The following is an 11,229-nucleotide window of genomic DNA, read 5'->3' as shown; positions in this document are numbered from 1 at the left end:
TACCCATTCTCACAGAAGGACCGGTCGACCTAATCAAACTTCTCTCGTACCGCCACTTCGAGTGCCTCTCTTAATTCATAAGTTCCTTTGTAAACCTTATTGTTAAATATACCGCATAAAAAATTCTAAAATGGATAGGTCAGGTGATCGAGGAGGCCCAATTAGTCCACCTCTCTCTATCCCTGCGTTTGTATAATTATGATATACATAAATAATTTTTAACATTTATTTTATTATGGGGGGTGGGGGGTGGTGTGTCATAATGAAAGTCATGTTGGAACCACTCTGTTGATGCGCGAGTATCTACACGCGTTTCTTCATTTTAAAAATTCATATTTACAATTTTCGTTTATTTTAATTTGCAAAGTTTGGATGTGACAGCTTCACATTTCTGAGAGCAATGGCGATTGAACTTGTTTCCATCATAAAATAATAAATACAAGAGTTTCCATGGCTAAGTGAAATTGTCTCAAATTATAAGAATTGGCTATAACTCAGTAATTTTTCGAAGAAGAGATATTATAGCTTATATCACTAAAAAGCTTAAAAAATGGCGCTTTTTATGAAGTCATGGCCAACTATGGTTTCCATTTAAAAAAACCTATGTTTGTGTCATATGCCAGAAATGAGAGGCTTTAGAAAAAACGGAGAGCACAGTCTCATTAAGGATGTGATTATCTACAACTTTTATCTGAAAACTTTTTGTCTAAAATAGCTTATAATGGAATTAGGGACAATTTTTAAAATAGCCGAAATTTGTTTTTTTCGAAATATCTAGCAAGCCATGAACTTTTTCAAAAATCTGAAAGGCGCATATTTATGACCCCACAAAACTGCAATTCTTTCCCCATTTAACCGACTTTCTATCTCCAGTAGTTTCCGAGATACCCATATAGAACATCGTAGGAAACTCACCCTGTATATAAAAAACAAAATTGCTCAAATAAATAAAAAAAAATGAAAAATCCTATTATGTAAAAATTATAAAAAAAAATATTTTTCATGAATTTGGTATTTGGAAAATAAACAACCTCTTACAATAAAGAACCATTTAATCTATGATAATACGTCTATAGATATCTTTATTACAACAGACCAATAAATACATATTTAACTATGGATATACAAAAACATAATGATATTTAAATTTATTTCACAAAATTAAGTACATAAAATTACATAAAATATTGGTACGGATTTATTTAACAATATAATTTTATCAAGGGTAAGTAATAAAATTTTAATATTTTAAGTTGGAACTAATTAACAAATATACTACATAATTGTTAATGATCTAAATATAATAATTAAGTTGAGTCTTTTCCATATATAAGTTTATACGATACATAATCTGTCATTATTAGCTGCTTCTATAAGTAGATATTTATTAATTTTCACTTGCATTTTGTTTGTTACGCTGCAGCTTAAAATGCTGATCATGCTTAATCTATATGTATCTTGACTCCACTTGTTTTGCGCTATGTACAAAATCGTACATAACTTTATATGACAGTTATTAAAAAGGTACGCATACGAGTATATATAGTTTGCCATATATCTTTGGACTTCTGTAGTTTCATTGTTGCAAAGTTATAATGCAATAGACATTTTTTCTTGATTTAATTTTCAAAATTTTGCTTTGAAACCTGATTTATTTTATTTTTTTAATTTCTAAATTGCGGCCGTAAATATGACCGAGAACAGCAGTATTTCATCTAAAGGAAAGCCATAACCAATTAATGAGAAATTTACATATAACTCCCAAAATCCTTAACCAAACACAATTACCCATAAAGAATATATAATTATAATAATAAGTTAATTTTTGGCACATAATTTAGTTTACAAAATATATAAATTACATAGTGCTATTTGCAGAAATAGGTTTAATTTTTTAACAAAAAAGTAAGTTTTACAAAAAATAATATCCTAAAAATTACTCATTACTCTCTCATCTGCATTTCTTTCCAAAACATAGAAATCATTCTTCTTTATTCTGTATGTTCACTTTAGTACCATATGCCGATCCATGTTTTGTTTCAGACATAGAAATTGTTTGTTTTAGAAGCATATAAACTGAAAATAAAAGATGAAGTTATGTTGACTAAAGTCCAACAATACCTACAAAAATTACTGTGATCTTTAAATATTTATTCCGAGATAGAAAAAATCGTAAGTTTTAAGTAAAGGCTGAAATAGTAAAGTTTTAAGTCTTCTTAGAAAAGATTTAAGTAAAACTTCTTATATATTTTTAAGGAATTTTCAACTGGCGGCATTACTTTTTGAACTGCCACTCCAGCAGACAAATTATTTTAAATGAAACACCACATCCATATTTTAGCATGACACACAAGAGAACAAATAATACTTTATCTAAAAGTATGTATTTATCGATGATATACATACAGTGCCACAGATATATATGCGACTTTTTTTATTTATTGATTTTAGTGATGGGATAACTCGAGCAAAAATTCGGTCGGGTACTCGATTATTGGAATAACCGACATCGCTTGATTATGAACGAGCGACGAAAGCAAGCGATTCTAGAATGAAATAAATTGAAATCCGATTTAATGTGACATACTCGATAAAAACCTGAACGAATTTTCTACATACATTCAGTAACAGTTTAGCAGTCGTACGATAAGGTTGTGTTACCGTTCGTGCGTTTTGTCTGCCGGTTATTGAACGTTTGTTTTGTTTTGATTTGACTTGTTTTGATTTGTTTTTGTTTCTGACCCGAAATCAACTCTAAGTTCACTGTTCGTTTAAACTTGACTTTGTTTACTTGTGTTAGTTTTTTGCAACATTAATTGATAATTTTTCGGCGTACTTGTTTCCGCTGTGCGTGAGTTTTAGCTTGTTTATACTTTCGAATTTTATTCAGCTGTCATCGACTTTTATTAATATTATTAATCATTTACATTATTATGGCTGAATTTATACGATTCTTGTCAAAAAATCCTAAAGGACAGTTATAAGGTTCGCTGTAGTGGAGAGTGTCGAAGAAGTTTTTGTATGACCTGTACAGGACTGGATAAGGCAACAACAAAGGTGCTATGTCAACAAAAGTACCACAATGTTAGATTTTTCTGCACTGTCTGCGATTCCCCTACATTAAAATATGTTCATGATAGAATTACACAGCTTCAAGAATGCCAGGTCCAACCAGAAATCATCAAAGCACTAGGATTCTGTTAATAAATATAATATGTATAAATAAAAAATATGGACATTTTTCCAGTCATAACTGAAATGTATGACATGCTGAGTGACCACGATTCCAAGTGGAAAATTTTACTCAAGAAAATTGATGACATATCCAGGATATCAGATACCACACAAGAATCCTTATTTAAGTCAATAAATGAGATAAAGCAAGACACCTTCAATTTATCATCAATTTTAATGGACAACCATGATGGGTCTGTTAAAGTCCAAGTTCATGACCTATTTAAGGAAGAAATGGCGAAGGAAATGGCTGACCTTAGGCAGAGCGTTAAACAAATGTCGCTCACATTGGAAAAGCTTGTTACAAGGGGATAAGACCTGTACCAATCATAATATGCAGAGGAAAAAATCCATTTCAACGCAGACGGGCCCTATAGATCACCAAAATAGTACAGATTTTATAGATTTGCCAAAAAAATAGTTTCACCCGAAACAGTGTCATCGCAACCTCCTAAGGCCGCCATAAGAGAAGACTGGAATTATGTGGTGGTGTCCAGAATTCCACCTCCTTACACAGCGAATCAACTTGCGCATTATGTTAAAGAAAAACTAGGAACCACCGATTTCATCATTCAACCTCAACATCCTTAAACCAAGCTTCGTTAACTTCTTCGGCTGAACCTGCTCAAAATCTCAAAATAAACATCATTGGGAATTGCACTCCTTCCAACGCTATCTAAGATCATAGAAAGGTTGGTTAAAAGAAGGCTGGTATCTTTTCTGTTTAAGTACAAAATACTTACTGAATATCAATTTGGATTTCTAAGCAACAAGTCCACAAATGACGCTACGTTTTCCCTCCTTAATAAAGTTTACTCCAGCCTAAACAACCATCATTCTACAGCAACAATTTTCTGTGATTTTTCTAAGGCGTTCGATTGTGTAAATCATAAGATCTTAATTAATAAACTGCAGCACTATGGGTTCAGGGATCATCTCTCTCGAATGGTTTAAGTCGTATCTGAGCAACAGAAGTCAACTTGTGAGGGTGGATACCACGTTGTCTTCTAGCAAGCCAATAGAATGCGGAGTACCACAAGGCTCAGTACTAGGCCCTATTTTGTTTCTTCTTTTTATTAACGACATTGCTAACATAAACATCAGTGGCAAAATATGTCTTTTTGCGGACGACACTAGCTTCACTTGGAGCAACAAGGACATCACGGCACTTCATAGGATTATATCAAATGACTTAATCACCATTAAATCTTGGTGCGATTCGAACCTCCTGAGTCTCAACATTTCTAAAACTAAAGCTTTTGTCGTATAAAAACTCGTTGCAGCCTTTTGTACTTAACAACACCACCATTGACGTCGTCAAATCTGTAAAGATCTTGGGGCTTGTTGTGGACAATTCTCTGAAATGGGACATACATATCGAAGCTTTGTCAGAAAAAATTGAGCTCTGCCTGTTTTGCATTAAGGTCTGTTTCTAAGGAGCTTAACTTGTCAGTGGCTAGAACTGTTTATTATGCACTTTTTGAGTCGCACCTCAGGTATGCCCTTCCATACTGGGGTACGTGTTGTGGGACTCAATTTGACCGCATTTTCAGGCTCAGAAGAGAGCTGTTCGATATTCACTGGGAACACAGAACACTAAACAGCAGAACTCATTGCCGGGACTTTTTAAAAAATTAAAAATATTGACTCTTCCTTCCTTATTTATATTTGAATCCGTTTGCCTAATACGTAAACATGTATCAGGTTCTCAAGAAAGGCCATCTCACACTTATCCACTCAGGAACGCGGAGCAAGATCTTTATCTACCTACCCCACGCTCAGAGTTAGTTAAAAGTTCAATATTATACAACTCGAAAAAATGCACAATCACCTGCCATTTGAAATCAAATCCATAACATCATTTTTTTTCATTTCGCAAAGCATTGAACTCTTATTTACTAGACAAGGCTTTCTACGCCGTAAATGAAGTATATTTTGAAAATCAAATTTGATCTTGTAAACACTGGTCTAATGTTTGCTATTGCTATATTTACTAATGACATCGAAATGAATTTATTTAGAGGTCATTGATATTTTACTATAAACTAGCTAAATATTTTTGAATATTATTTTTATTTTTTTGTTCTTTGACATTATAAACATTTATAAATGTTTATTTTAACAATAAGACTGACAATATTATTTGTATAATGTTTTGTATTATCTTTTGTTTGTTTGTCTGTGTACCTCGTTTTTTTACTTTGTTTGTTAGTTTACCTTTGTCTACAAATTGAAAAATTTTTTGACAATAAAGGCATTTATTTATTTATTTATTTATTTATTGCAGTAGCAAATTTATACGACATTATCCGTTGCGTATCTGAGTGACAAAATTTATACGACCTACATCGACAATGCTTTGAAATAAACTAAATCAAACGAATTAATCATCGCTCGTCACTTGCTACTTGCCATTCATCACCAAAAGAATATGTGCTCTGCGCACGCAACATTCTGCTTGGCGTTACGAGTACAACAAGCGACAGGCAAAAAACCGTATTTTTAAATGCGAGTGATATTTTGCTCGAACGATCGCTCGATTATTGAAATCGTTTGAAACTCGAGTGCTCGATTATTGAAATTAATCGGTTTTTCCCATCACAAATTGATTTAGATGATATTTGACTTGGGTAAATGTGCCCATATATCTTCAGTCATATATTTTTAAATACTTAATTTTTTTAAAAATTGGTAACAAAGAACAAGAATCAAGTCAATTTTCTAAAGTTAGAAAATGTTAATTTTCCCTTACAAAGAACCCTTTTTAAATTATAATTTATTGAAACTGTGTTGAAAATTGCATTACAAATTGCTTAAGATAATAGTTAATTCTCTTTGATATCCATATTTTTGAAATATGTTTGGTCAATTTCTTTACAAATATTTCTTATTAAACTTTAATAAAATCGACCCTTATCACACATAATAGATTTTCCAAAAACTTGTCGATATACGGGTGTGGTTTTCACATTTTTATATTTGCAAACTCTTTTTTACAAGATATATTATTGCTAATTGCTCAATGGTTGCTACCACAATTTTAGGACATTAATTTGATTGTCTGGATATTATTTTATTGATCTGGTGCTGTAGTTTAAATTAATTAATGCTTTAAGTCTACATTTGAATGCTATTCACGCGATAATATTAGTAAATTATTCAGTTTCACGTGATAAAAATAAAATGTTATTTTTTAATAATATTGTGTATTAAAAAAAACGTATAAAAAGTCTCGCGGTCTCAACGTTTATATTAAGTTAAATAGTGACACGTGTTTCGCTCATACAAGCATCATCAGTAAAATTTTAAATTTTGTATTTTTTTTGCTAATTGCGCCCCCTCGTGCGTCTAGTACTGGACTATCGGCTACAACCTGTCACTTCCATAAAAGTTTCCTAGGCATGGATAATGCTCGTATGAGCGAAACATGTCAAACGTCAATTCTTGACACGCGTCAAGAATGGAGGCCTTCTTTAAATATTGTGCATGCCTTTTTTCATCTTTATTCTGATAAAACTATTATTTATGCAAAACAAATCAATTGGGACGACACAAATCGTTTACTCTGCCCTGTATATGAAGGTTATGATACAGAGTACATGTTATAAACATAAGATTTAAAGTATATAGTTTTTTCTATGTATACTTACATGTTAAAATAAGTCCCACGCCAATAAAGAAATAAAGAAGCTGACCACTAAAGAACAGCGTTACAAGGTAGTAAAGCATTGGTACCAAAATGCTAAAAAGCCAAAATACCATATTAACTGCGGGCCAAATCCGTCTTTCAGGTATCCATGGCTCTACAGGTGTTACTCCTGAATTAGTGAAAAAATTTCCAGACTTAATGAAACTTTCTTTCATTTTGTCCTAAAAATTGAAATTGTTTAAAACAAATAAGTCATGACAAAGTAAATTAAAAGTTTAAAAAATATACATACTTTTCTTAAAAACATATCTCTTAAAAATTGTTCTTGTTCGGGGACTCCTTCCGGCACTTCATCTAATGGAACTCTTTTAATATACATATGTGCAGTGACAGTTCTACCAAACAGCATATTAGTCATGGTAGGAGATACAGGGTCGCTTTCGCTAAAAACCACTAGTGTATCGTAAATAGCGGGAACTTTGCCTCTCATTGATGGCAAGCTAGCAGTGAAGCCTTTTGTTCTTGGCAAAAGATGATATTTCAATTCTGTGAGGTTATTTTTTCGAGCAAATTCTAAGGATATTTGGTGTTTTTTCTCTGTGAACCTCGTTCCCTCAGGAAAAAGTAGTAGCTAAAATAATTAATATAAACATTTATATTTTTTCTAATAAGTATTCTGTATACATATATCGTTTACAGGCCTTAGGAAGGGTAAAGTTTTTTTACTTGAAATCACTAAAAAAACAATAAAACATCCAGTATATAGAAGCCTCCCCAAACACAAAATCATAAAAATTTCATGCATCATTCTTTTTTCCGACCTTAGAATAACTAAAATAAGTTACAGGAAAACGTGTTCCTGCTTAACATTCTAAACACTTTTCTTGTGTAGTTATGAACTTAACCTAGTAGATACTGTAATTTAGACATCAATACCGTACCGAGAAAAAACGTAAATAAACAAAAACGAACCAACAAACCAAAACAAACCTAACCAAAGCAATCAAAATACGCTGTAAGCTAAAACGCGTCTGTTTACGAATTTCAATTGCCGAGTACTTTTCAACTCTTGCTATGTTTTATCAATATATGGTGTGCAAAGCTAGTTCGCCTCCCCGTGGTGCACCCTGGATAACGCTAAATGAACAAGCAATTATTGGCCGTTAGACTAATAACCTTCTTCTTACGACGCCGTCTCCTTTCGAAGGTTTGCGATCCAAATAGCTAACGTCATTCTAGATACAGCCATACGAAATATGTCGATTGATGAGCAACCAAACCATCTACGAATGTCCTTTAGCCAGGAATTCTGGCGTCTGCCGATAGATCTTTTGCCCTGCCTTCAATTATTAATCTGAGAAGTTCATACTTTTTCATTACGTTCATACCCCTCATTATGTGGCCTATGTAGCGTGTTTTTCTTTCTTTGATGGTAAGCATGAGTTCTTTCTGTTTTATCATTCGATTAAGAACCTCCACATTTGAAACTCTTTGGACCCATGATATTCTTAATATACGGCGGTAAATATACATTTCGAAGGCATCTAGTTTTTTTTTCTAACGATATGTCAAGAGTCCAACTCTCACACCCGTACAGGAGAACTGAAAAAATGTAGCATCTGACCATGCGTACCCGTAGCTCCAAACTCAAATCTGACCTTGTGAAAAATTGTCTCATATTTATAAATGTTTTTCTAGCCTGTTCTATGCGGCTTCTAATTTTTTTCTTCGGGTCGCATTGATCATTTACAATACACCCCAAATACTTGTATGAAGACACTTGCTCTACTGGGTCACCGTTGATATCCAGATGAATCTGCACAGGTGTTTTGGTGAATGCACTAATAACCTAACCTAACCTAACCAAGAAGGTTCTCCTGACCATAAAGGTCGATTTATAGATTGAAAACGTTGCGGTTCGACGCTCGACGTTACGATCGGTAAAAAGTTCGTTTATACGCAGGATGTTTTGTTGATATTAAATTTTTCGGTTGTTGTTGCGGTTGACGTTTTACGTCAAAAGTTAACCAACTTTTAACTTCGACAGGAACGTTGACCTTGAAACGTTAGTAATAGCCAATAGAAATAATCGCAACCGCAACGTCGAACCGCACCGTTTTCAATCTATAAATCGACCTTTAGACACTTAAACAACCATCTAAATCAAAGTCAAAACCATAATGCTACCAAAATTAGAATTTAGAATTTTAGAATTTAGAATGAGTGGGAGGGGGGTTAATCACTTCGACCTTACAGATCCATTGTGTCCCCCTTTCTTGAATCATAACTCATCATACAGTCCCAGGGCTTTGACAAAAGCGAGTATCTGGGACGGTTTTATAGAGGGTAGTTCTCCATCTCCAATATCAGTCGTACCAAAATTCATGGCACGAATGGTTGTCGTCTCGGCGCACTCAGTGATGAGGTGTACTGGTGTTTCCCCATCTTTCCCACAGAATCTGCATTCGCCGTTTCTTCTTAGTTTCAATCTACTGAGGTGTCCATTGAGGAGACAGTGTCCTGTTAAAAACCCCGTGACAATCCGAAGATTGTTCTTACTCAGAAAGATCTGTGATTTTTCTTGATCATAAGCCCTCAGAAACTTCTTCGAGTGTCTTAGACCATTGCAAGATTTCCATTCCAGGTTGCGGATGGAATCTTCCAAGTTCTTGAGTTCCGCCTTGAGTTGGTTACCACTTGGAAAGCAGAATGGTTCTGGTCCAGTTAGTGGAGTGTTCGCTCCTTTCCTAGCTAGATTATTTGCTTTTTCATTGCCTTCTATCCCTTGGTGAGCAGGCACCCAGTGTAGGAGGACTTTGTTTTCTTTGCCTAATTTATTCAGCTTCTCTATGCATTCTTTGACCATACCAAAATTAAAAAACAGCTCTTCTAAGAGCTTGTTGACCAGAAACCTTGGACCCTGTGTCCGAGTTTGTCATATAAACATAGAGAGTATAAGTTACTCAAAAAGCCAATAATAATAATAATAATAATAATATAAGTTTATTTTGCAAAAAATAATATAATATACAATAGAATTTACTTGTAAACACATCTAAAAACTACAAAACAAACTGGGTGCGCGACCACTGAAATCTGCTTGATGCAGATTTGTACGTGGAATTTTATGCATGTGTACACAAACAAACGCACTAAAGCACATATAATATGTGTACACACACACACGCTTAAATAATCCTTATCACCTAACAAGAATATTGCATCTATACATCAATATCATAGACACATAATTCATTATAAATATAATAAACAGTAAACCAAATTTATTAAAAAAAAAACGAAAACTAACATGCGATAAATATACATCAACGAATTGACACACACTTAAACAATTTTAAATTTAATGTTTCGCTGTATCGCTCACACTGATATTCACAGTCATATTGTCGATAATGTCATGAAAAAACTGTCTTGGTTTGGTCGTAAGCCCCCATTTCCTAACTTTTCCTTTAAAACTATTTTTGTTATTACTACACTTTATATCATTTGTACCACCGTGTCGTCTGCGAAACTTATAATTTCTCCTTTAGTGGGCGTACTCATAAGACTATTTACGTAAATATTAAACAATAATGGCCCTAAAACCGTTCCCTGTGGAACCCCGTATTTTACAACATTTTTTTTTACTGCAAATATTCTCTATCTTTACCTGCTGTTTTCTATTTGATAAATAACTTTGAAGCAAATTATTTATACCACCCCGCAACCCATATTCTTTCATTTTATTTAACAGATGTTCATGGCAAACGGTATCAAATGCCTTTGATAGGTCGAGAAATATACATAACGCTGGCGTGTTTGAATCTAAATGTCGATGCAATTTTGTAACCAGACTGAGAATTGCATCTTCCGTTGACTTTTTCTCTCTGAATCCGTACTGACAACTAGACAATATATTAAATTTATCAAGAAAATTACCGTCTCTAGATTTAATTATTTTTTCAACGACCTTTGAAATGTTTGAAATAAGAGAAATCGGTCTATAATTATTAATATCTAGTTTGTCTCCGCTTTTATATATTGGTGTAATAATTCCAAGTTTCAGACAATCCGGGAATATACCGAAGTCAAAATACTGGTTTATTAAAAAACACAATGGGTCAGTTACTTTTTCGGAGATACGTTTAAGCATTTCTACCGTTATTTGGTCATATCCTGGAGCCTTTCTATTTTTTAGCTGTTGTATACATATTTTAATTTCATTTTTGGTACATGGAAATAGATACATGCCGTTTTTTATTGTACTGAGATTTTCTTTAAAGTTAATCGGTTTTTCTCTACGAGCAGCATATTTTTCACCCAGTTCGGAATAATAATCGTTGAAG

General features: G+C 33.3%; 1 protein-coding gene across 1 annotated transcript in view; it reads right to left on the bottom strand.

The window, feature by feature from the left end:
- Nucleotides 1–1,034: 1,034 nt before the first annotated feature.
- Nucleotides 1,035–11,229, bottom strand: part of LOC115879571 (1-acyl-sn-glycerol-3-phosphate acyltransferase gamma-like) — a 38,568-nt gene continuing 28,373 nt past the window's right edge. The window contains exons 4-6 of the mRNA XM_030896466.1: nucleotides 7,176–7,514; nucleotides 6,885–7,104; nucleotides 1,035–2,076 (exon numbers count right to left, since the gene is read on the bottom strand). Of these exons, the coding sequence (XP_030752326.1) occupies nucleotides 1,982–2,076; nucleotides 6,885–7,104; nucleotides 7,176–7,514 (654 nt within the window). The 3' untranslated portion in view covers nucleotides 1,035–1,981. The remainder of the gene's footprint in view (nucleotides 2,077–6,884; nucleotides 7,105–7,175; nucleotides 7,515–11,229) is intronic.

The sequence above is a fragment of the Sitophilus oryzae genome, unplaced genomic scaffold (genome assembly GCF_002938485.1).
Source record: "Sitophilus oryzae breed Bouriz unplaced genomic scaffold, Soryzae_2.0 scaffold_1582_pilon_pilon, whole genome shotgun sequence".
Taxonomy (NCBI): domain Eukaryota; kingdom Metazoa; phylum Arthropoda; class Insecta; order Coleoptera; family Curculionidae; genus Sitophilus; species Sitophilus oryzae.
This window is presented reverse-complemented; position numbering and strand designations above follow the sequence as displayed.